The 27670-nt window shown below is 40.2% G+C and overlaps 2 protein-coding genes across 3 annotated transcripts; one reads left to right on the top strand and one right to left on the bottom strand.

Moving 5' to 3' along the window:
- Nucleotides 1-608: 608 nt before the first annotated feature.
- Nucleotides 609-9610, bottom strand: LOC135705304 (uncharacterized). 2 transcript variants are annotated; one of them, XM_065226969.1, is made up of 3 exons: nt 9343-9610; nt 1128-1398; nt 609-1064 (listed from the first exon to the last, which is right to left on the bottom strand). In XM_065226969.1, exons 1-3 carry the CDS (start codon nt 9608-9610, stop codon nt 968-970), a joined length of 636 nt encoding a protein of 211 aa, XP_065083041.1. In that variant the 3' UTR covers nt 609-967. The 2 variants fall into 2 exon arrangements, with proteins under 2 accessions (XP_065083041.1, XP_065083042.1); XM_065226970.1 differs by having other exon boundaries at nt 979-1061; nt 1124-1398.
- On the top strand, nt 9587-23622 carry LOC135705301 (uncharacterized). Its single transcript, XM_065226965.1, has 2 exons — nt 9587-9664; nt 20219-23622. Exon 2 carries the CDS (start codon nt 20403-20405, stop codon nt 21408-21410), a length of 1008 nt encoding a protein of 335 aa, XP_065083037.1. The 5' UTR covers nt 9587-9664; nt 20219-20402; the 3' UTR covers nt 21411-23622.
- Nucleotides 23623-27670: the final 4048 nt, after the last annotated feature.

Here is a 27670-nt window from a genome sequence, read left to right as displayed (position 1 = left end):
TTCACTTCTCTTCCCGTTATTTCCGTCACACGTTTCATCCATTTATTGGATTCTGAACCATCGTCTTGCCCCTTAAATGCTGCACAGCAGGCCTAGCCGTTTTGGTATGTGTGACGCATCTTCGATGTGAAACATGTATCAAATAGACAAGTTTCCGTCGACTCGTAACCGTTTAGCACTCAAGTAACATTTTCGGTTTTAGCATGATTTTCAAGAGCCTTCTAGAATGCACTTAAAAACCTTAATACGAAAATGTTGCTTGGGCATTCCTGGTAGCTTACTATTTTCGAGCTCATCCGATTCACATATAGAACATCTGTTTAACCCGTTTCTTCCCAGAAGGTTTTTTGTGGCTGTTTTGAGATGTAAATATGTATTTTTGTGGTAGAACAAAAGATGTTCCATACAGTCTAAAACTATCGAAGCCATTAAACACTCAGTTGAATTCTTAAGAATATATATATATGGACGAGAATAATGAGCACGCGAATGGGATGATGACACACACACGCACAGATAAAAAATACCATCATTCAAATTACATAGTTACTTACTATTTATATTTGTACCAAAAATAGGATTTTATTTAAAACTAAAAATGCTTACTTCCTTGACATGAAACGTAAATAGTAAAAAATGTTAGTCTTATGTATTCTTAAGATTTGCAGTTATTTACAAATTCAGACTAAAACCATAAACTTTTTTATTCCAATCTTCTGAAGCAAACCGTCATGGGACTTGAAAATGCATTCCTAATTCTGCTGTTTTAGTACCTACTGCAATAAATAGCCATCCAATAAGCTAAGCCTGCTACTAGTCTGCTGACACAAAAAGCGTCTTTTATCTAAAATTATTGTTCCTATAAATCTACTGTTAAGAATGTGGTGAATAAGGCTGTCCTCTGTCCAAAAAAAACGAGATACAAATTACGATTTTCAAGAGCGCACGAAGACTAGAATATAGGAAGTTAATCGACCAGCACGATTATCATGAAAACAGTAAGTCCACTCAGCAGTGCCGTGACGTACCCGAGGTGGAATCGTCGCTCTTTGTCGGAAAATCTCCTGCAAATGGACACAAATCACCATGAATGCATAATCAAGCTACATACACTAGTTCGTACTTACTTTTTCTTACTCGCCGAAAACGGCGTTGGCGGATTGACGCCGGGGATGCTACTGTCCAGGTAGACCACATAGTAGGTGAACCACGTAACGACCGCAGCGAACACCGTGGCAAACACCACCAACGAGGGATCTTGGATGCCCTGGGTTCCTTCGTAGGCATCCTTCATCGTGGCTTGCAGGGTGGCGTATCCACGGCTGTAATCCACCACGACCCGATCCGTGACGGCCTGGCGACCCCGTTCGAGTGCGGCGAGTGCTGCCTTGAATGACCCTGAAACGAACAGTTCGAGAGCGCTCATCAATTCGAGTGTGACGACGACGACGACGACTATTGAATTCCCTAGGTGTGCATTGTATTCATAGCTTCCTCGCTGACGGTGGAATGTGATTATTGGATTTTCGCGTGAGCGTGAAAACAGATTTTATAATCGGCTAAGCACATAGAACGGCGACTGCCGGTTAGTGCAAAGACAGCTTGTAAGAAATGATGATTTCATTATTACTCAATTCACGTTCCTCTCGCGATTGCGTTTATGGCGAAAATTCTCTCCATGCATCTGTTAGCTAGTTATATCTAGTGTTGGTATAATTGATGTGTACTGCGCTTGTTGGGGGCTGTCCATATACCATGTGGTGGTGGGGGGTGGGGGGTGTGGGAGTTTAAATGTCCACGAATCGTTTAAATGGACCACGATACATACAAGAAGGGTGGTGGTCTAAAACATCTCAATAACTGTCCACGTGGTATATGGACAGCCCCTTGGTGGGTGCAACTGCTTTCTACAACAGTGGTCAACAAAAATGTGTAGGCACACATCATTAGCGTTCACTTAAAAACATCCACTACAAGCATTATGTAGCGCAACCCACAATAGCCAAAAAAGCCCACCACTGGATACTGTATCTAAGGTTTCATCTATAAATAAAAAATGCCTGTAACTTGGTAAGATTCGCTTTGACCTTCCACTTTTTCTTACTCCTGAATCGAGGTCTGCGCAATTGGGCTCTTTAAGGGTATTGAGGTAAATGCATATTCGTAATCTGCATTAAAAATTAAACCGTGATCCAAAATTTCATCAAATTTTGTGAACTGGAACTATTTTAAATAAGTGTGATTACTTTAGCAAAAATTTGTATGGGAGTGAGTTGTCAATGTGCTAATTTATTGTCAAAAAACGAAGTTATTCAGTGACGACGCGTGACAATTTCAGACACCTGTTCATCATTTTTACTAAAACAAGATGTTTGGTATATTTTCGATTTTCTTCACAACGGTTGGCCTATCGATACAAAAGTGGAATTTTCCTATTAATTTTGCTCGAAAATGCGTCAATAATGGCCTTTTCATGATTTCATTCAGCAACTGTACCTCTACAGCAATCATCATCAATTTAACAGTTGAGTTTCACCCGTCGTCCTTAAATAATTTTTCAGACGCCGTAGAACTGAAAACGACCGCTCGATGGATGCTGTTGTGTTTGTGATGCCGAAAGGTAATTCAGATCATTTGGACCATACACTTTTTACATTGGGGCTTCGGAACAGCAAACATGACCAGCAATAGAATTTGTTCAATTTCGTCGAACCACAAAGCCATTGTTGATCGTATGATGACATATTAAAGTTACGTGACATTGTGTTTCTTTTCAATTAGTACGAAGAATTCAATTGTTCCATAGGTGGGCAAGGAACCGGACTTTTCACAAGTGCCATTTTCTCCTCTATTGTACGGGCGGAAAAAGGGCGTTTTAGGATTTGCTCGATTATGCAATTTTCAGCTTTATCCTCAATTTGAAAGATTCATTCAAAAGCATTTTAGTCCGTTGTGATCAATGACATTTATATAAGGTCTGGGCCAACAGGCAGCTTGCTGGTGTTAGAAGCAAAAATGTTGTAAACATTGCTGAACATCTGCGAACAGATAGAAATACGTCACTGCCAACATACTGCGTTTAGCATCATCAATCCTTTCCTTTCCTTCATTATTATAGTAATATTATTAATTAATTAATAAATATAAGACATTTTTTTTTTAAATCCTACTAACAATTCTCTTGACTCTTCCGAACACATCGCGCCACTTTCCGCTTGAATTCTGGATACGCCTCTCGCCACTCTTTGGCCGCATAGACATTCGCTGGCGATTCGTCGTTGGGATCAGCCAGCATCGAGATCACCGATATCATAATCGTTTCCACGGTGTCATTGGCGTAGCTAATGGGGGTGCCAGGGGGGCCAGGCCCCCTCCATAATTATCTAGCCCTCCATCCAGAATTATTTAGGCCCCCTCCAGATTAATTATCTAGCTACGCCAATGCACGGTGTGCACCGGCAGCCAGCGGTCGGAGGCCTTCTCGTAGCCCCACTTGTCATCGTCAGGTTCGTGCAGAATGCTGATACAGACATCGCCGTTGCGTTCGATGTTCGGGTGCCAGATCTCTGTGAGGAACTTCATGCGCGGCGGCCTCAAGGGATATTCCTTTGGGAAGTGCAAGTGTGCCTTGAAGAAACCACCCTCATAGAGAGTATCTGGAGACCCGATGATAAGTACTTCCCAGTCTTCACGTAAACATGCACGGCGCTGAGCGTGAGCTCAAATTTCAGAAGTACAAGTTCATTCAGAGCGCGTGTTCTCTCTCAGGCTCATGTTTACACACGCACATCGAACTTGAGAGAAATGAACAACACCTGTGGATGCAATGAGCTGGATTACCGAGGTGAAGCAGTCGGTTAAGTTGTGTGAGTAAAACCCCTGTACGATACAAGCAATTAGTGACGTCACTAATTGCGTTTACGTTGATTTTTTGGATTACTAATACAACCATATTTCACGATATGCTTCACCTCTCTCTGTACCTCATTGCTGTGGATGAGCGCAGCGTAAATGAACTCAGGCTTGATGTTTCGTGCTTGCGCCTGTGCTCGAACATCGAGGTTGCACTCGGAGGTTTTACGTGAATGGTTGGTTGGTGTTGGCGAGTGACTAGATGTTAATAGGGGTTTAACGTGTGTAATTTAAACAGAAATTTTGTCCAGTTTTGCGACAATCGTCAACACCAATATCTTTTTGGCTGCGCGCAGTTGCCAGTAATTCCATTAATTAAAGATTGCTTTTTAAAGACTTAAAGTCAGTCAAGCATTGCGCAATGTTTATAATGTAGTTCAATTTTAATTTAGTAATAAAGAAGGATTGATAAAGGAAGTGGATGCAGTATTCCGAAATAAAGGAATGTTGGACAAAAGCTGCACACAAATTTGGAAAATGGTTGGTGGGTTTTTTTTCTATTATTGCTAAGTAATATGCTCATTTTATAGTTTCTATTTATTTAACCACATAAAAAATAAAACAACAAATCGAATCTATCAATTGAAAATCAAAATAACAAATAACGACTGAACCGAATAGTCATCAAATCATTGAGCATTTGTGAGGACATTCGCAGCCAATGTTGCTCCAGCTTGATTGCCGAGAAGCACCGCTCAACTGAGACTTGCGTAGCTGATCCGGACAATACAATCATTGATAGTGTATACAATTCTTCTTCTTTTTCGCATTCCAAGCAAACTAGTGTTCTAGATGCATTTTTATAGTTATTAATTTTGAGGTTTAAATGCCAGTCCCGCTAACATTTCGAGAATTTTCCCTACTTAAAATCACATGCTGTTCTTTCCATAAAATAAACATAATGTATATAGTGTAAAGTTAAATATAACTATGGAAATAAGTAAGCAGGTGCTGAAAACATTTAGAATAATACTAGGCTATCTGAGGCCCCTGCAGTCCCTGTGTCCCAGCTGGTATCGCATAAGAATGTTATATGTTTGCCTCCGTAAATCGATGTTCCTACGTACCTCAATGGTTGTATTTGTCATTAAAATAAGTATATCCATTCACACAAGAAATATATAGTGAATTTCAAATAAGTCTGACCAAAATACAAATACGACCTATAAAGAGCTTTCTTATATAAATAAGCATTCTTTTAGAAATCACCCCCATCAAGAAATTGTGCGAACAATACAACACAAAACTTTTTTTTTAGTTGCAATTTGCTTTGAGAATTTTTGGATGGAAATGGCTGCCATACGACGTAGTGCGCGGATTACTACACTAAATATGTTTCTGCTGAAATATATATTTTTTTAACTTTACAGTCTTACTTACCAATGATTACTTCTTGTGATAAAAGATATCTGAAAATGAAGAGCTTTGAGTGGGTTGGTTTATTTCCTTTAAATTCCGTTATAATTGCTTATCTTTTGACAGATACGCGTATTTCATCCACTACTTGCGGACTTCATCAGTGCCAACTACTCAACACCACTGTTGTTAGGTACTTGGCACTGCAAGTAGTGACGAAATACGCGTATCTGTCAAAATATAAGCAATTCTAACGGAATTTAAAGGAAATAAACCAACCCACTCAAAGCTCTTCATAAAGTGATTCCTTTAAGAGGTTCGACAAATTTAAAGGATATCTGAATAGGTAACGCTACTAAATCACCACTAAAATATTTCGCGTTTGTCACACACACCACACGTTTACTCGAAAACAAAATGTTGAAAAAGAAACCAGCGTCTGCGCTTGGGTGCAAACATTGATGTTCGAGCGCTGAAGAAAACGAAGTGCGCGCATGAACTTTAAACATACGCTCGGGCTCATGTTCATTTGGCTGGGTGCATGCGTGAGCACAGAATGAATGTTCTTGTGAGTACAAAAACCTATTTGCTCACAAGCGCGATGCTGCACCTTGAAGACTGGTACATCCCATCGGAATATGTCATTATCGTCAATGAGGCCAGCCGGGGTTTTTGCTTAATTCTACCAACTGTTTCTTCAGCAGCAACGAAGACTGTGGTTCTTTTATTTTGCTCCGTAAAGTTACCGTTTCCACCATTGTATTTAGGATACAAAACTGCGGACAGATAGAAATACGTCACTGTCAACAGCTGTTTCATGTAAAAAGATAAACATTGCAATGAAATACGAACACCAATAGACATTTGTACATTTCACTAACACCAATAAGCCCTTTGGCCCAGACCTTACATAAACGTCATTGCGTTGTGGTAAACTCGCGCGCAATGTAAATTTATTCACCACGTCGACCACAGTTCAATCCCTAATAAAATAACCATAAAAGAGAGCTTAACGACGTGGTCGGGGTATCATCCAAACCATTTGTGGGATAGTTTACCCATCCGGGATACAGTTCGTTTATGGTATTTGTTTATTAGGGATGTAAGGTGATCCAAGAGACGTTTTTCAGTGGAACTGACTGCTATAAATCTATAGTGTGTGAGTGATCTGGTGTTAATGGTGCTGAATGTAAACATAAATAAAGCAGAAATTCATATGAGAATAAACTGCGAGTTCTACTGTGATCAGTCAGTTCTTTATAAACAAAAAAGTCAGCTGATCGCAACTGTCTCGTGGACAGCCTTATTGTACCAGACTTATTTTTGATACACCAGGAATCAATTTTGACAAACAGCTTCTCGAAAATTGGAAGATCAACAACAGAAGGGTTTTCGAACATTATTATTTATTTTCGAAGCGTCAAATTTAAGTGAAAATTCAATTGGTGAACAACAGCCTTTACAAGTTTTCTGAAAACAAATATTTTAAAATTTCCAAATTTTCATTCGACAGCCATTACACTAAAGTCTTTTTTTACACGGTTTTTTTTACGCGGTTTTTTTTACACGGTTTTTTTTACACGGTTTTCCACGATTTACACGGTACGTTTTTAACGATTTCTCGACAACGATACAACCTATCGACTTGATTCCAATCACATTATCCGTTTCAAGCTATTTGTAACCGAATGGCATACTTAAAAAAAAAAATCACAATTTTTGGTGTAAATACAGAAATTTTTAAAATATGGCTATATGGACCATATCATGCTTTAATTACAAATGGCATCAAAATCCGATTTTTTAAAAACATTTAAGCATGCGAAAAATCAAAATCTCGTAGGTTTTTTTTACACGGTTTTTTTTTTTACACGGACCGTATCCCCCGTGTAAAAAAAGACCTGAGTGTACTCGTATTCATCGGACGTGTTCTCTTTCTGCTCTGCTTAACTTGGTGAAATATTGTAGCGAAAATGAGTGTAGTTCGTAAAAACACACTTGTTGTTGACTTCAGTGTCCTTCCAGTTCGTCCCAATGCGGGAAAAGGGCAAAAATTCTTCGAGAACAATATTAAGCTTCAATATTCGGACGTTAGATGCATTCAGTTTCATAACGTCCGAAATTGTGTTTTTGTTGAGATGATAGACAATGAAGTTGCCTTGCGCTATGAAAAGGCGCACAACTATAAACACGCGATTCTCTGTGCGAAGAGTGAGTTCAAAATCCCGGTATATGTGGATTGTGAAGCAGTGACCGTTCGAGTGCATGATCTTCCTCTGGCATGGCCACAAGCCACTGTTATGAACCACATAGTACGGGACAGTGATTTCCAGTCGACATGAGAAATGGAAGCACTCAGGCCTATTCTGCGCGGCGTGTGAGGTGAGGTGACACGCTCTCACTTGTGAAGTGACAATTGTCACCCCGGGTGAGGTGACTCTCCGTACAAATCAAATGGAGAGTCACCTCACCCGAGGTGACAAGAGTCACTTCACCATCAGTTCACTGTCACCTCACCTCACCTCACACGCCGCGCAGAATAGCCCTGACTACTTCCCAGGATTCATGAGCGGTGTTCGAGTTTTACGAATGCGACTCGAAAGCGCCATTCCATCGTACATCACGGTCGACAACCAAACAACGTTGGTAACGTATGACAAGCAACCAAAAACGTGCCGCCATTGTGGCCGAGCAGCACATCACAAACAGAAATGTTTGGATGTAGCCACATCGAACAATAGCACCGCTCCAGCAGCTCCACCAACCGAGGGGGTATTCAGTCTCGATGATTTCCCGTCGATTGATATCGAACAAAACCAGCCAACGACATCGGGTCAATCATCTCCTGCTTTCACCGGGTTCTCAGCAGAAGAACAACAGCGAAACACCGACAATCAAACCGAGGATCATCACACTTCAAGCAACGACGAAAACTCTAGCACCAGCTCATCAAACGCAACAAAGGATTTCAATGAAAATACCAACAAACGCCGGCTGTCGAAACACAAGGAGAACGAAAAAAAGAAAGTTCGTACTGATCAGTGCACCCAGAAGACTGGTCAGCAAATAGATCGTTTAGATGAAAATAATGCAACTTATCAAATAGGGGATAATACGTTTTATTTGAAAAATAAAAGCGGCAAGGGATCTCATTGTAAATAATGGTCATCGGCCCAAGCAATGCCTAATAGGCGAGGGGGCCTTATAAATAAACGCAATAAAAAAAAAATAAATAAATCCAAATTTTAATATGAAAATTGTCGAGGACATGCGCAGTGAAAGGTTGTTGCTCGCGGACACTGCAGAAGTGTGGTTTACATCTCAATGCAGTCTGAAAAATCATCGAAAGAATCTACCTAAGAATAAATCGTAAGTAATATAATGTGTTTTAAATTTTGGTCAACCCGTCTTATGAACAGGTTGAACAAGGCAGACGAGACGCCACTGAGTAAATGTACCTTTTTGATGTTTTTCAAAATTTTCTTCAAACGCTATGCTGAGTCCCCGGTTTATTAAATAATGTGTAGAATTGTTCGATTGAAGTTTCTATTCAAAGAATTATTTTATATTTCGTGCAAAATTTCGTCCTATGAATCATTTTTGACATGAAAAATACAAAAGAAAAATCTTTAAACAAAGTTTAAAACAGTGCCAACTATTTCGAGCGACACTGTATTTCAGCCAGCGTCAATGTAAACAATCTGCAATGTTGTTTTGCTCACCATCGCTGCGCATTCCGAAAATCATCCTAACGTTCAACCACAACCACTGCGAGCAATGTTTAGGGAACATGCATGAATGCCGTAATATTTGAGAAGGGGAGGTTTACAAAAGTTGTGACCAGTCATGTATTAGGTATAGCAAAACGCGGTACGAGAGGGGAGGGAGGTCTAAAATTGGACAAACATATGCTACGTCATTAATGGCTCGTCCCTTACGATACCTATTACCTACAAGCACTCACAAGAAACGATTGGCCGAATGACCTTTCGGTCGCATAGTAAACATTGAAATGGGTGGACTGCATGTAAATTAGGAACTCTTCCATCATCAACTTCCCACAAACGTACTCACCAGAATCGAATGGCAGCAGGTACCGTACGAGCAGACTAACTATGGCACATGCAGCGGTTGCAGTTAGTATCCTCGAAGCTGGAAAGCGATGTACGGCCGCTCCGAGTTTCAGCTTCGTCAGCTCCATGTCACTATCGTCGAAGGACAGTTTTCGAGGTCGCTGTTGCTGATCGGGGCTCTGCACCATCAAGGGGGCCCCTGTTTCTTTGGGTATGGCATTTCCATTGACCACCGCGGATTGTGTCTCTACGCTAGTTGCCGATTCCATTGGGATTACTCACTGCGATTTACAACTGACACTCGCTATCTCTGACCCTGAGGAGTGAAACAAAACAGCAGACGGAAAATTAGACACTATTTATAGCAGGATTTTATTTTGTAAACATTCACAAAATCATCTGCACTGTCAGTGACGTGTAGGAGAGAATGCGAGAGCATTATAATGCACTGTAGATACGTTCTCACGAAATTAAGGTCATTCAAATGCGCTTGCGTGGGAGTTCTGTAGGTTCGCCCAAAGCCAGCATGCGTACGTGTTCAAAGTCTTCATCACATTTACCCTATTCAAATTGAAGGTAACGTCGCCAGCCTGAAGCTAACAAGCCTTATCAACGGTTGCTGAAAAGATGCTGCCACTTTACTCACCCTTTCCTGCGTGTATGGCTACTTGTTGAAGAGATGTTAATTCATAAAGCAGAAGTATCAACAGATTGCTATACGTTTTTGCTTTTGAATAGTCACTGAAATATTATACAAATGACGAAAGTTGCACTACACCAACTGTGTCGATAGGAGAGCACAGCGACAATGCGTTATTTCGACGGCGAGAGTGAGAATGCGGCAATGTTATATCAACAATCAAGCTATGCATGCAGTTTTGGACCAACGACCAACGACAACCGGTTCGATGCATTGGTGTGTGTGATTTATTTACAGTTCGAGAGAGAAAAACCGTCATTCCCGTTTTTTTTTGAACGCACACTCATGCATGTTCATTTACTGTGCGGGCTCAACAGGTTGCATACCTTTTGGGCGTTTGAATTTGAATTATCGTGAGCCACGTGCTCGATGCATACATTTAACAATTTCAAATCCGAAGCCGATAGAGGTGAGTGCAAAGCACAGTGGTTCCCCTTAGAACAAAAGTTGGCCAAAACCTCAAAATTGTTGCAAATAGGCAAAAGAAAACAGTTGAATAAATGTTTTTTAGATGTACGAAGAAAACTTGACAATCAAGACGTCACACCAATGCACAATGGTCCCAAAGTCGTATTAAGGAAAACAAAAATGTTTGCGCCTAAACCGTCAGTTTTAGGTACACGGCGAATAAGAACGACTCAAATTTAAGTTTAGTTCACTCATAATCGCCAAAAGTGCAGGAACTCAGCGATGATTAAAATTTGTGTCATGGTTTCCTGTGGAAAATCTAAAATATCTGCCGGAAAATGAGGAAATTGACAAAAAAATTATTCAGTCTCGGAGTAGTACCAATAGACTGAGTGAATCCAATCTTTACTTTTCTCAAATTCAGGAATTTTTCCCTGGAAAATCCTGGAAAAGCCTGGGAAAACATGAGGCAAATTAACTCATCGCTGAGTTCCTGCACTTTTGGCGATTATGAGTGAACTAAACTCAAATTTGAGTCGTTCTCATTCGCCGTGTATATGGTTTCTTAGGAAAAGTTGTTTCATATTTTTTTGTTGATTCTTTTTTATGTTCCTAAAATTAGGTTGGTCCTTACAATTGGTGAATTAAATATACAAACTTTTTTTATTATTTGATATAGACCAAAGCAGTGTTCTAAACAGTTGTAGAACAATAAATTCAAAGCAACTTTGTTGAAGGCACAACGTTTTTATCTCTTATCTCTTTTATCGTAGATATTTAAAGAATGCCAATTGTCTAGGGGCCACCCTTGCTTGTTAAAAAAAATCATAACTCATGAACCATAAGAGATAGATATATGGTGCGTGTGTGTATGTGTGTGCGTGCTGGTGTGCTTTGAAAAAGGCATTGTGAAGCTTGCTACAGTATACACCGCAGATTATATAACTTAGAAACGGATATTTTCCAAAGAACACTTTACTTGTTATTCCTAATTTCAACATCTTTCGCAAAAAATCGCAAAACACATTTAAGCCTATCTGAAAGCTTTTCTAGCTATCTTTTGGTTACTAAAGGATAGTGGGTGAATGTTTCCGTCATATGTTTTGCTTAGTCTAAATATGAAAAAAGTATGTTTTTGCTAATTTTTTTTATTAGTAACTGGCACTGTGCAAAGGAGTGCTTAGAAGAGCAACCAAAGCTACACTGAAACGAAAGATAAAGCTTAACAAATCAAACAACTGGTGTTTAGCGCTGTGACGAGGTCGTATTTATCGATAATATCGATATCATTTCGATATCGGATTTTGAGTATCGATAACGAGTCCGATATCCAATATTCAATGGAAAATATATTAAACATATGTCATTCCCTTCCAACTTCATAATGCATATGGAAAATCAAAAACATCGATATTATATAAAACAAAAATATTCTGTCCTCTCTTCGAGACTACATCTCTCAAAATTTGCCATCTTTTCGAAAACAAATGCTCCGAGGTTGTGATATTTGAGGCACCTGGAAAAAACATGGAAACGTACTCTTCTTACTTGTCCTAAGTAAGTTAAATATCGAAAAATAGCTCATGTCATTAGTTCGAATCACTCCTCACGTACCTACATATAAATTTCCTTCCGTACGAAGTAAGCCGTCCACTTGGTTATCCTTCGGTTCTTATTGCGATGAACCATTCCCTCGTGCTAACTCCCATACCAAATTAGCGGTAGAGATCTTTCTCATTAGCTTTTCACGAACAAATTCTTCGTTACCAGATCCTTTAACTGGAGATATGCTCACCGACGGTAGAACCATAGAGGTAACTCTACACACTAAGATTTTTTTGCCGAGATGGGCACCACCGAGCAGCTCGGCATTTTATTTTGCTGGAAATTCAGCAAAAAATAGGTTTGTTAGCTGAGATCTCGGCAAAACACCCGTTTGTTAGCTGAATCTTGGCAAGTTTTTCACTGAGATCCAGCAAAATAAAATGCCGAGCTGCTCGGTGGTGCCCATCTCGGCGAAAAAATCTAAGTGTGTAAGACTAGAAGATCCCGAAGAAACGTGCTCAACTTTTTGGCTCAGCTCTGGTACTCTCTTCGGTCCCAAGCTAATCGATTCACCCCTCGAAACATAGGAAAATCCACTAACCCCTCATTTTATCTGTCAAACTTTCATAGCGAATCAAAACAAACATTGTGTAGTACTAGAATTTCGACTAGAATGGGGTACGTTAATCATTTGCTTGGGACCAATAGGCTAGTCAAGTAGTGAGCCAATTTAAAATCGTTAGTTTCGTATTGATTGTTGGTAGAACCATGTCGATGATTATTAAAATCAAACCAATATCGATTATATTAGATTTAGATTTTTAAACATCGTACCCGATATTTACTAAACACCGCCACTTATCGATATCGTCACAGTACTAGTTGCGAAACACCCTCTAAAGTGACGCATATCGAGTTGCGATAGCATAAATCAGGGGCCCAATGACACCCTCCAAAATATACCCAGCCTGGAACGTAGTGCATAGGAGGAAGTTGCGTTCTTCCCCCCTAATTCAAAATATCAAGTATCAAGTATTAAAATCTATCTATCTTCTATCTATCTTCTATAGGGTTACGGTATGTAATGTGGGTCTAGTCCTTTCATTCGGCCTATCACGCAAATAAATAATTAATTAAGGAATATTACACAAAAAATAAGGAAAATATTGATCACTGATGATTGATAAATGTGTACCACACACAAATCAATTTATATCACAACATTTCAATACATTTTCAGCTCTCGTAAGTAATAAAACTGGTTGAGAATATCACTTTGTTCGGAGTTTTTAGCCGCCATGACTTCTAAGGTTAAGATGGGAAGGTTGCACTGACGATCATCAAATGGCCTGATTATGGCATTTATTGAATGGAATTACCTGATAATACACACTAGACGTAAAACTCACAGTTACTGTTTGAATATTTTATGTTTATTTTAATTGTTTAACAACGTTTTCACAAGTAAATCATGGACCCAACTTTAGGGACACATTTCTTTTCTATGTTCCTAACTTTGGCCCATGAAATTCATTTGACAGCATATAGCAATAAGAGTAACGTCAACAATGTGGTTTGCATTTGGATGATAAGGAACGAACAGGAAGGGAGATTTTTTCTGCCAAATCTGTATAATGAACATCACAATGTTTTGATTTAGATATTCTGCGGTCGAAAGACGATAAGCGAAATTTTTAATTTTTAATTTTTAACTTGAGTGATTTAATGTAGTTTTCGTAAAATTTTCTCTAAGAAATGTTTTGAGGAATGAAGAGTATTAAGTTAACAGTGATAGTGATAAAAAAAAATACATAAGAAAACGTTACCAAGAGCGTTTTTTTTGAGAATCAAACAGGATAGGACGAAGTTGCATCCATAAATAGACCCAATTTGGGGACAATAGACCGATATTACATACATTTCCCTGGTGAGTTTTTGTCTTAAAAAAAGTAAGTTTTTCAACTTTTTGCGGTTCCTGATAGCAAACGACATGATAAGCATATCTAAGCATACCATTTAGCAGTAGAATATCGTTTGCAGGTAAATTAATTGATGAGTTATGATTAAAAACGTAATCTATGGCTGCATATTAGACCGAGGTTAGGGACGTATACCCTATATATATAAATGAATTTCTGTCTGTCTGACCCTTATAGACTCGGAAACTACTGAACCGATTGGCGTGAAAATTTGTATACAGGGGTTTTTGGGGCCGTGGAAGGTTCTTATGATGGTTCGAGACCCCTCCCCCTTCTGTAAGAGGGGGCTCCCATACAAATGAAACAGAAATTTCTGCATAACTCGAGAACTAATCTAGCAAATGGAACCAAATTAGGCATGTGGGGGCGAGTGTGGGGGTATAAGGAGATAATCATAGGGGGTAGCCCCTTAGATAATAGGGGGGGGGGGGCTACGTACAATATAGCATGCTTTTTTTTAAATCGGCGCATAAACTCAAGCTAATATTGAATCCCGAGCAAGACCGGGCACACTCAGCTAGTAAATTATAAGAATATTGAAAATTCTGTAAGTTGTAAATCTTTTGTTTCAAGCATTTCAAGGGGTAAGTACTCAGAGAATGTTGAATAGAATGTTGTAGTAGTGGTAGTTTTGAGCAAAATTTAAAGATAGCTCTGATTCAAATATGCTGAAGAATTGTGACGATTTTTTTAAAGAGAAATTATACCGACATTTTGCGGAAAGTTCCTACGGATTTATAAGGATAATTGCAAGGAAACTCTGAGGATGATTCTGAAGAAACTCTGAAATGAAATCAAAAAGAATCTGAATCTGATTAATTTAGAGACCAATTTCAAGGGAGCGGAATGAAAAAAAAAACCTTTAGGAGCTTCACAAAGAAAGGTTGCAGGAGAAACTATATGTGTCCTTGGCAGGAAATTTAGAAGAAGATACCATGTAAATTTCGGAATAGTTTCTTAGGAGTTTACAGGAGAATTCTGAAAATAATTAAAATATTTCTGATCAGAATTCTTTGGCAATTCTAAGAAAAATTCCATGAATATTGTTAAATCACAGACAAAGTTACATGTTTTGTAAAGGAATTCAAAGGAATATTGCAAGAGAATTAGATAACAAAAGGATATCCACTAAGCCACCTGGAGATCACCTGACCAACACACAGAAAACCAAATCGATCACGTTCTAATCGACGGGAAATTCTTCTCCGACATTATAAACGTCCGCACGTACCGCAGTGCGAACATAGATTCGGACCATTACCTAGTTGCAGTATGCATGCGCTCAAAATTCTCGACGGTTCATAACACCCGTCGAAGTCGAACGCCGCGACCCAACATTGAGCAACTACGGGACGCCGGAGTTGCCCAGGACTACGCGCAGCAGCTGGAAGTTGCACTACCCACGGAAGGGCAGCTTGGCGCAGCTTTTCTTGAAGATGGCTGGAGGGACATCCGTTCCGCCATAGGTAGTACTGCTGCAGCGGCACTAGGCACTGCAATCCCGGACCTAAGAAATGACTGGTTTGACGGCGAATGCAAACTGTTAGTAAAGGAGAAGAATGCAGCACGGGCGAGAATGCTGCAACACCGCACGAGATTGAATGTGGAGCAATACAGACAAACGCGGAACAAACAAAACTCGGTTTTCCGAAGGAAAAAGCGGCGATGGAAAATCTGTACTGCGTAAACGACAGTCGGAAGTTCTACGAGAAGCTTAATAGTTCGCGCAAAGGCTACGTGCCGCAAGCCGATATGTGCAAGGACTTGGACGGTAACCTTCTCACGAACGAGTGTGAGGTGATTGAGAGGTGGAAGCAGTACTGTGACGAGCACCTCAACGGTGAAGCAGCAGAAAACGAAGGTGGCACGGCAACAGACCTTGGAGCACGCGCAGAAGACGACAGGCTATTGGCCCCTGATCTTCAAGAAGTTGAGGAGGAGATCGGTCGGCTGAAGAACAACAAAGCAACTGGTGTAGATCAACTACCAAGTGAGCTATTAAAATACGGTGGTGAAGCACTGGCTAGATCGCTGCACTGGGTAATTGCCAAGATTTAGGAGAGGGAGATATTACCAGAGGAGTGGATGGAAGGTGTCGTATGCCCAATCTACAAAAAGGGCGACAAGTTGGATTGCTGCAACTACCGCGCGATCACACTGGTGAGTGCCGCCTACAAGGTACTCTCCCAAATTCTATGCCGATGCCTGTCACCATTTGCAAGAGAGTTCGTGGGGCAATACCAGGCGGGATTCATAGGTGCCACCATGGACCAAATTTTCGTGATTCGGCATTTGTACATCGATTTCAAATCCGCATACGACACAATCGATCGAGATCAGCTATGGCAGATTATGCACGAATACGGATTTCCGGATAAACTGATGCGATTGGTCAAGGCGACGATGGATCGAGTGATGTGCGTTGTTCGAGTATCGGGGACACTCTCGAGTCCCTTTGAATCTCGAAGGGGATTACGGCAAGCTGATGGACTTAGAAGAAGATCGCGTTAGAAGGTGTGATCAGAAGAGTTGGGATAGACACGAGTGGTACGATCTTCAGGAAGTCCATGCAACTTCTTGGCTTCGCCAATGACATTGACATCATGGCACGGAACTTTTAGACGATGGCGGAAACGTACATCAGACTGAAGGCTGAAGCTAGGCGGATTGGACTTGCCATCAACGCATCAATGACAAAATACATGAAAGGAAGAGGTTCTAGGGAAGATAACGTTAGCCTCCGACCCCGAATTCAGATTGACGGTGAAGAAATCGAGGTGGTCCATGAGTTCGTGTATTTCGGCTCACTGGTGACCGCCGAAAATGATACCAGCACAGAAATTCAAAGACGCATTATGGCAGGGAATCGTGTCTACTTTGGACTCCGGAGGACGCTCCGATCGAATAAAATTCGCCGCCGCACGAAGTTGACTGTCTACAAGACGCTGATTAGACCGGTTGTCCTCTACGGCCACGAGACCTGGACTATGCTCGTGGACGACCAACGCGCCCTTGGTGTTTTCGAACGGAAGTTGTTGCGTACCATCATGCTTGGCATGCACAGTTGTGCACACCAACTGCTCATTTGGTAATAACTTTTCACTCAGATGTTGAAATTTATTTTTCTTTAAAATAATTGATAGATTAGGCTCACAGTTTACTATCGATATGCGAAGATTAAGTAAACTTAACATTTGAATCAACACTAATCAATTTAACACTTAAATTCCGAGATGTGTAGTGAGCATTTCTCACCTCATTTTTACAACGCAAAAACAAATACAGTTTACTACTAGCATTAAAATCTACTTTTTTTACATATCTATAACAAGCCTATACTCTATTCTATCTACTGCTTCAAAAAGAAGTATGTTCCGCCAACTGTGTGCAAATGAGCAATTCGTGACCAAAACTGTGTATGCCAAGCATGCGTACCATCTACGGTGGAGTGCAGATAGATGACGGAACCTGGAGGAGGCGAATGAACCACGAATTGCACCAGCTGCTGGGAGAACCATCCATCGTGCACATTGCAAAAATTGGGCGTCTGCGGTGGGCCAGCACGACCACCCAGTGAAAATGGTTCTAGAAAGCGACCCAACAGGAACAAGAAGAAGAGGCGTGCAGCGGGGAAGGTGGATCGACCAAGTAGAAGGCGCCTGCGGACCCTTCGCAGACTACGAGGCTGGCGAAGTGTGGCCATGGATCGAGTAGAGTGGAGACGACTTCTTTGGACAGCAGAGGACAACAAGGCCTTAGCCTGATTGGTAAGGTAAGGTAAGGTAAGTAAGTAGATAACAAAAAATGTAAAACATTCAAGCGAATAATTGTAGGACAGATTAAGCATTCGGAAAGAATTGTAGAGATATCATTTTATATTAGAATCTGTCAGCAGCGAGATCGATCATTGCCATGTGGAACTCACTATTGACTACCCGGGTGTCCTGCAAACCATAAGAATTGCATTGATCGTGAGATCGTTGTGCTTGTGACGGTTTTGTTCTAACAATTATTAATTAAACGCTTTTGGAGATGTTAATACAAACCTTTAAATAATCTAAGTTTCAAGTCATCATGACTAGCGAACAGTTTCGGAACTAACTGTAGTCCTTCATACCACATCCGTCGAGCCATACTGAATGGCCATTTTGTTCTAAGGACATCACTCATTAAAACTCTATTTGTCTTTTCTTTTCTTTTTTACGGTGTGATTGAGTTGAGGTGCAGCTTACTTTGGTGCGTTTTCCGGGGCTTCGTGATGTTTGGCCCGTCGTTTTGGATTGCGGAAGGTTTTCGTCATTACCCCTTTAATTTTGCATTAGAAGACAATAACTTTTTATAGTCTGGAGTGGTGCATCGATGAGAGCCGGATTTACATTTTTGAGGGATGTAGTGGAGTGAATTGCACCTTAACAATGAAATGATGTATCAGACGAAACAAGTGCTGGATTCGAGTCCGGCAGAACATCGCAGGAGAGGCAAACCGATTTTGTGCTGATTGACGACTCAGAAGCACATGCAAGGGATGTGCATATTGTTTACTTATTTTAAAGTCCTTGGTACTTCTGCAGACCTTTGCCTCCTTCACAGCTTTAATGGTCCCTAAGAACAGTCATGGATAGGTAAGAATTTTCAATCTAAATCTCAATATGTGAAACGTGCTAGCAGAGCATTTTAAACCGCCATTGGTTGTCTCTTCTGACGTGCGAGTAGTGGATCTATTGGTTCAGATTCAGGCCCAGACAACAGAGCCCCCAACAGGCTACAACCTGCAATATTAGAAAAATAATCCCTCGACTAGAACTCCGAATAAATTGAGACATGATTCAAAGCGAATTATTGAAAAAACTCTCAAAGGAAACCGGCGAAGAGTTCCAACCAGACTCGAATTTACGGGAGGGACAGTGATAGTTGAAAAAAGCGTCGCTGAGATGAACGCATACAACCTTGTAATGGCTTGTTCTACAGAGTTATAACATGTTGAGGGTGTTATAATAATTATGGACAAAAAAAAAGTCATCAAGATAGTCTTGTAACATGTTATAACTCCGTAGTCTGAACATAGCATAACATCAAATGCGGCAAGGTGGCAACAAATGTAATGCCCTAAAAACCATTCTTATTTTCCTGCAATGGTAAATTAAAAACTGATTTAGCTGTTTTCGAATTAACGAGCAAAATTTGCGTGAATCATGCTTTACTACAACGTTAAATCGTAAAGTAAAAGATGAGCTATCCAATTAGCACCAGAGAAATTTGGCTTCACTCGAGTTGTTCGCAGATGACAGGCGTTTCAGTCGTGTGGTATTAACTAGCAAAATCAACAGCAAACGCACCGAGAAGGTTTAAACCAGGCGAGCTATTAACTAAATGAAACATTAATTTAGAGAATCAATCATTGCCGGTAGATGTCATTTTAGCAAACGCTTTCAGTCTGTTATTTTCCATCATGATTATGTGAGAATGAGTTGATTATGTGTGGGCGTAACTTTTTTGTCAATCCTAAAATAATTTGCTTTCTCGAAACGACACAAATTCTATGATTACGAATCATTATGTATACCCATCAAAGATTGGATGAAGTTTAATAGCTAGTTTAATAAAAACGAACTGTTGAACTCTCTTATCTCTTTGAAACCATTTGAACTGAAACTCACTCCATTGGAAAATTAATAGCGATAAGTTGTTTCCGTGATCGATCTGCTAATTAACTCTCCAATAGCGGCGTAACAGCTGGCAAGTATCAGTCCGTCTGAATTGGAGCTCACCTTAGAAAGCCTTGAAGAAGCGTTCCAAAAACTTGAAATTCTGACTGGAAAACGGAGTCGAGGACGTAACCCTTTGTCTGTAGCTCAAAAGAAAATCTAAGTTCATTGGGAAAATCCTTCAAGTTCAAAATATGTATAAGAGTTCACCCCTGTCCTTTGAAGGATACTCACAGTCCCCGCGCATGCTCCCTACCGTCCATTCATACACCTTCATCGGCAAGTCGTAAATAAGCACAACAAAAACAGAACACAAACACCTGTTCCATTGGCATTATCCTTCTCACGCCGCCCACTACAAATTATCACCCCCAACCTGGATGGAGGAAGGTTATCGTCTCCTAAGACCAGCTCGTTTTCCATCAGAAAAAAAGAAGAACTCTATCACATTAATATTGCATCAGACACGGTTAGATCGCTTCTATTGTGTCGCTCAGTTAAGTGCTCCCTCTTTATCGTATCGTACTTACCTAACTAGAGCGGAAGAAGAAGACTCATTCGTGTTTCGACCTTATCAATCTGCGGAGTGATATCGATTTTTGTCCTCTGTACTGTTCCTGACTTTTTTTTTGCGACCGAACAAGGAAGATTTCAAGTTCATGCTCATCGATTAGAGCAGTGATACGGACTGAGATACCGACAACGAATCAACCGACCGACCGGGATGTCGTCCGGCTACAAGCACCTGTATTCCTGTGTGACCTTCATTTTGTTCATGGTGGTGGTAAATTTTTACAAGAATAAAATCCATCAAGCTCGGGAACGAGAGGCCTTTGTCCGTACCAAGACCCGAGGCAACATTCCCGTGAAGCATTCGATGCAGCTGATGAAACACCGTCCGGTGGCGATGTTCGAGGATGAAGAAGATGATGATAGTTGGTTCAGTGGTGGTAAGGGTGTTGGAAGGACAAACGATGGACACGAAATGACGTACCGGGAATCCGTACTGGAGCGAATGAAGGAATTTCCAGATGAATGTAAAGATATGGAAGTGTTCTGTTTCACCAAGGAAAGAGTAGATGGAGAGCAGACCGGTGCAAAGGGTTATGAACCACCTGTCGGAGGCCCCCAGCAGAAGACAACTACCAACAACACGCGTCAGCAAGACACCTCACAAAATTCGTCGGTGTACGTGTTCTTATCGGTGCTGATAATTCTGCTGATTGCCGCAGGTGTAGATATCGCCAAGCATATCAGAGCCAATCCGAGACAAGATAACATTCGACGTCTGTCGCTTCAAAACTATCAAGCGCTAATTCGTGAGAAGCAGAAACAATTTCGTATGATGAAACAGCATTACTCACAACCGTCGATGTCGATTAGTCGATCGATTGATGAGTCAAACTTTCCCCTGCCACCGCCCTGCTTGACAGCAAACTTCACCACTCGCACTAAAGAGGACCTCGAAAGCCACGATTCGAAGGCACCACCACTGCTTCAACGACGTCAATCCGTTCCGGCACTGATGAGACCGAGCAGCTCGTTGCTAAGCAAGAACGGCAGCACTTATTCAAGGCAAATGTGTCGGCGTCCTTCGGTGGATTCGTACGGCGGATTCGGAGGTGGCGCCGAACGGGAAGTGGTTGATTTGGCTAGCTTCAACACCAACAAGGCGCCCAACGGATCACCGACCGAAATGCGACGAAGGGTAAGGATGCTGCACAGACATTGAACGTCCCTGAGAGGGAAGGTCAACTTGTTTTCGGTGCACAAAACAAATTCTCATTTAGCGGGATAGTTGGGCGGTTAGCAGTTTGACTGCGGGGTTTGTGATTATCTAGGAAAAGATTTGTGACGCATTCTGCCAAAAGAAACAAAACGAAAAATGTGTAAACGTAAATGTGATCTTTATAAAGAGTACACACACAGAAATTACTTTCAGATGTATTTTAAATGTAAGATAAAATGGAACTATTTATGTGCTGGTTAATGGATCATATCAATGTTGTTTTTAGAACGGATAATTATCACTATTTTTTAAGCAGATCTACTCTTAATGATAAGTAATTATGAAGACATTTCATTCACATTGCGTGGGCGATAATTCCTCAAATAAGTAACTAAATATAAACAATCCGTGATGAATAATGGATTTAGTCAAAAAGTTTTGGATGTGCTATTACACTGTACTGCTGATTGAAGTTATTTATGTCTGCACTAATTTAGTAGAATGAACGGCAGACTGATGCAAATTTTGAAGCTTTTGCTTGATAGGACTCACCAGTAACAGCCCCAATTTGGGTTCTCAACAACCTCCAAAAATTTGAACTTATTTAGTAGAGAACTGACTTGGCACAAACCATATGAAGTTTATATGAAAATTACTATGAAAAATCAAACCATTACCGTATTGTTCTGAGGAAAAGATTGAAAGCTTAATTTAAGAAAATTTTATCAGCTACGACTTTTTTGTTCATTTTTCATTTTTCAATGAACAAGATTGTCGGAATCCTTTCACTTCACGTTTCAAAGGCATCAATCTCTACATCAAGGAGTCGTACAGATCCAGAATTAAATTCAGTGCTTGCTTCTCAGCAAGTAGGGTAAATTATATAAAGAAAGAGAGAATGAATAGTAATTTTCATTTAATTCCACTACCTTGATTGCTTATCTTTGACAGATACGTGTATTTTGTCAACAACGTGCAGACTTCTTGAGTGTCTTGTACTAATAGTTGTCGAGTATTAGTACAAGACATTGTAGACGAAATACACGTATCTATCAATGGTAAGTAGTTCAGGTAGTGGAATTAAATGGAAATTCTAATCCTTTCTCTATGGGGAATCGTTGTGGAAACCTTATTTCTGATTAATCTCACTATCATCTAGATATTTCAAGACCACAAATTTCAGCTCTCACAAAAATGAACTGTGAAACGTTTGCTGCAGTGGCCGCAGGGAGTTCCAATTTCATGAGTGATGTTACAACAATGCCCGAGATTGTGCTCTTGAAAACTCAAAGTGATAGGACATATGAGTCATCATGACTCTTCAAGGAATCATCTTATACAATTATTCCTCTATATACGCCCACATTCATCAGGTTTCAGGAAAAAATGGCTTATTATGAACCCCCTAGTAGCTGTTTTAGCCATTTACACTAAACTCATGACCTTTTAATAATTGTTTCAGCTATGCTTAGGTTGCGTTATGTTTTTCACTTCCTATGCTTAGAATGGTTGAGACGTAAAATAAGTAAATTACCTAATTTTAGCCATGCACATCTGCATTACAAGTTGAAGGCAGCATCAACATTTCATGAACCAGCCGGGGTCCATTATTGGGGTGGATGGATGATGGGATGATGGACCGTCTAGAAGACAATAGAGAATCATCTCAAATTTATGAATTCAGCTTATATACAAGGTAGAATCGATGGATGGCGTCCCTAATAAACAAATACCATATACGAACGATCACCGAATGTAAAAACTATTCAACAAATGATTTATTTCTGTTGGTTATGATTTTACATTGATTTAACACTTCAATTGATTAGACAATCTGGCTCTTCATCTTTGTTTAATTTGTTATTCTAATTTACGTATTCACCAGAGACGATGTGTAATAAGACACGGCCAACTAAGTTATGTTGTCTGCAAGGTTTGGCAACCCGCAATTTCGTGTTAGCTTCGAGTGACTTTTAATTTAAGCTACTGTCGTCTGCTATACTATTTTGATCGAGTACTTTTGTAGTCATTATTTGAAAAATTCCATTGTAATGCACGGCATCCTTCTGTAAAAATACACCGAATAAAATGTGGCAAAATGTAAGTTTCTGGTTTCCCAAAGATAGCGACGCACAGTGGGACTAAATTAAAAAAGAGGGACATGGTCATTTGCGACGAAACTATTGAGTGTAGCAGTTTGATGTCTTCTAGAATGCTTCTTCAATTTTTAAATACTTTATTGCAGTGGTAAAATTATTTAAAAAAAATAGCTTTTTTATGCCTTGTTGAAATTGATGATCATCTATGGAAACATTGTAGATGAACTCATTTTAAGGAACTTTGTCCAAGACGTCAATTATCCATCTCTCAAGTGGACGAAGTTATAGGGTTAAAATGGAGTACAAACGGTAGTACCAACAATCAATACGAAACTAACGATTTTAAATTGGCTCACCACTTTAGTAGCCTATTGGTCCCAAGCAAACGATTAACGTACCCTATTCTACTCGAAATTCTAGTACTACGCAATGTTTGTTTTGATTCGCTATGAAAGTTTGACAGATAAAATGAGGGGTTATTGGTTTTTCCAATGTTTCGAGGGGTGAATCGATTAGCTTGGGACCGAAGAGAGTACCAGAGCTGAGCCAAAAAGTTGAGTACGTTATTTCGGGACCTTCTAGTCTTAGAGTTACCTCTATGGTAGTACCCCCTTAAAAACCGTTTTTTTAGTTCGAATTTTACAATTTTCTCATTGATCTACAAAGTTGTAAGTGCTCTAAACTGCACATTTTTGCTCAAAAAAAAATCGCTATCTCTTTGTTTTAAGGATTTAAGTCCCTTTTAATAATTTTTAAACGCTATCTGTAAGGGGGTGTATTTTGCATGTTAGCAGGTATTAGCAGCTAATCTCAACGTTATTTTATTCAGCATCTTCTAGTCTACCAAATATACAATTCATAGGGGGATCCAAGGAGATGCATAATGAATTTTCTAAAAAAGTACCTCAATGTTTTGTTGAGTTTTAAGGAGGTACTACACGGTAAAAATACATCACGTTCATGTAAAGTGATTTGCTGTTGAATTTGCACTACTTGCCAAACATTGCAATTCGATGTGCAACTCCCTTGGAAGAGATCATATCGAAGCACGATTAAATCAACAGCAAATCACTTCATTTTAGATTGTACTGCACATCGTTGTTGATGTGCTGTGCTTTGAACTCGAAATGTGTTGGATAAAAATAATTTATCCTTGGATTAAATTTTTGCTGAAAATGGGTTTAAATAAATATATAGCCTTGTTCATACTGCAAGCCTTGTTATATGTTATTCAAAATATGACCATATCATATTAATACCCAGATCACATGTTTCCAAGTGATATTGTAAAATATCGCAAGGCTTTTAGTAGTAGTAAAACGAGACATTGAGTAATAAATTTGATAAGTTTGACAATCAAACTTTTCTGAATAAAACACTTTTATTGAAAACAGCAACAATTCCGTATTACTCACGCTCTAGAACGCAAATTATTTAGGACGGAGAGGGAGAATTATCGCTTCTCTCACTTGACTTCATTTATTGTTGACTTGCCATCTTCACGAGTAATGTTTGTCATTTGCGTTTTTGACATTTGCTTCCAAAAGCAAAACTAATCAAATTCAATTGATGAAAACACTGGTGCCGATTCAAATGATAATCATTTTGATTTATAGGTTTTATACGGTACATATTTTTCAACGACAAATCACTTTGTTTCAAAACGCAAATAACTTGAAAATCAATGATAAATCACTTCGATTCATAGTACCGCATAACAGACTGAGTCAAGTGCAAGATCATTTGGATTAGATGTGATAACTTTTTACCGTGTACCGTTAGTACTCCATTTCAGCCCATAACTTCGTCCACTTGAGAGATAGAAAATGGACGTCTTTGACAAAGTTTCTTGAAATGGCTTCATCTACACATAAAAAAGTTTTTTTTTATCTCGGTGTATACCCCCCTTAATCAAAAATTTTCAGTTCTCAATTAAAGTACTCAAAAAATAAAGAAGCATTCTTGAAGACATCAAAATGCTACACTCAATAGTTTCGTCGCAAATAGCCATGTCTCACTATTTTTGATTTCGTCCCACTGTGCGACGTCAGAAAAAAGTGGTTTCAATTCTGTCGGTTTCATTCATATCAAAGCGTAACGGAATACTCTCGATTATGTAGCGTAAGCAATCTACCATATTGATAACTGAATTTTCGTGTAGAAGAAAGTCGATGTTAAGCTGATTTATTATATTTCACATTTCAATTACGGTTGAAATTTATACGTGACACTGGATAGCGGAAAATTAATAGCGGGTACAATTTCTGTTTTTGTAATTATTGAAGATTTGGACGAGGGAACAGATAACGAAATCTATGATGATGTAATCGATTATAATAGACCTGACTTGGTAGATGATTTATACTTTTCAAACGCAAACTTATTTATAATTAAATTTCAACCTCAATCTCAATACTACCTACACTTTTCCTCGTGTATTGCATTGCTCGATTGGAACATCGTGCGTCTCTTATCTAACATTGGAGATGAACAAGCCAATGGCTAAAAATCTCCCTAACAAAGATTTAAAAAAAAAAAATCTTATCTAACATCGTCTCTGGTATTCACGTGTTTCAACTAATATACAGAATATCTCTTTGGGTGCGTTTTGATTGAATTGAAACAAAAATTTGGTAACCTACCTAACTACGAATAATTTAACCTAATACAAGATCGCGTATGATCTTTCGAGAATGAGCGTACTTCGCTCCTCGAGTGTCTGGCGGTGGGACTGTTGAGGATCATCCTAAGGAGATTGTTTTGGATCCTTTGTAGTCTGAGGTGATGGCACTTAGCACAGCTTTCCCAGATTGGCGTTCCGTACTCAATGGTGGGGGGGATGATTTGGTTGTGGACGGGTGGACTTTCTGTTGATAAGTGGATAAAGCAACCTAATCAATATGTTGCATTTGGATGTTTTGTCCCCATGGAAACGGAATAGCAACCAAGGTAGACGACTTCACTCCACCATTCAATGGGAGTATTATCAAGGTGGAATTTTATGTTACCAGGCGAGGTGAATTGAAGTGCGGAAATAGTATGGTCTGTGTTTTAGCTGCATTGATACAAATCTTCCAGCTTTTGAATTAGTTGGACAAAACATCCAGACTTGATTGGAGTTTTCTCGTCAGAGCACGGATTACTCGACCCTTCTTCTTCTTATTCGCATTTCAAGCTTATTGCTTATTACGTGCCCTCAACTTAGTGTTCTAGGTGCACTTCCACAGTTATTAATTCCACTGACATGGAGTCCACTAACTGGCTAAAGTCCACTGGCATGGAGAGAAGAGTTGGCGATGAAACGTCGTCAAAATAGATAAGCGGATTAAGAGTGGATTCCAAGCCGGAGATAACTCTGTAGCTTTGAGACGTTCTGTTGCAGAGCTTCTCGGGTCGGTTTATCCGGGGCACGTTCATCGTTTTACGGACGGATCGCGGTCGCGGGCTGGAGTTTGACTCGGAGTGGCAGGACCGAACACTGCAACGAGTCAAAGTCTACCGGAGGAGGGTTCCGTCTTTTCCGCTGAAGCCGCAGCTATTCTAGACGCAGCTATCATTCCGGCAGATCAACCGATCCTCGTATTAACTGACTCACACAGCGTCATCCAAGCGCTGGAAGCCGAAGCCCCCAGCCACCCCTGGATACGCCCCACCTTCAACCGTCTTTACGTGGATCCCCGGACACTGCGGTGTTCCCGGAAACGAGGCTGCGAAAAGACTGGCGGGATCTGGCGCATCCCGTCCTCGCTACACCAGGAACGTACCCCTCCTCGATGTCAGGCGTTAGATTGTGAATACCATTATGGAAGCCTGGCAGCAGGAATGGTTCCAGTCGCGGACAACTTTCCTGAGGAAGATCAAGGGAACCGTACGCTCCTGGCCGGACAGCCAAACGTACAAGGACCAGCGGATCATCTCAAGACTCCGGACAGGCCATGCAAGGATTTCCTGTAATTTCGGTGGGACACCTTTCCGCAAGGTCTGTTCAATCTGCAGCATCCGTGCTGTGTGTCTGCCCGGAGTTCCAGAAGCTACGCGAACAACATGGACTCCCGGAGAACGTCAGTAATCTGCTTGGTTACGACCCCTCGACGTTGGCTGCGCTGATCGCCTTTCTGAAAGAAGCCCACTTGTATGACCAAATCTAGCCCCCCGTCGGTGGCT

Source organism: Ochlerotatus camptorhynchus, unplaced genomic scaffold (genome assembly GCF_037179485.1).
Source record: "Ochlerotatus camptorhynchus isolate MF236.1 unplaced genomic scaffold, CSIRO-AGI_Acam_v1.1 ptg000265l, whole genome shotgun sequence".
NCBI lineage: Eukaryota > Metazoa > Arthropoda > Insecta > Diptera > Culicidae > Ochlerotatus > Ochlerotatus camptorhynchus.
The sequence above is the reverse complement of the archived record's forward strand: the minus strand, read 5'-3'. Positions and strand labels throughout refer to the sequence as shown.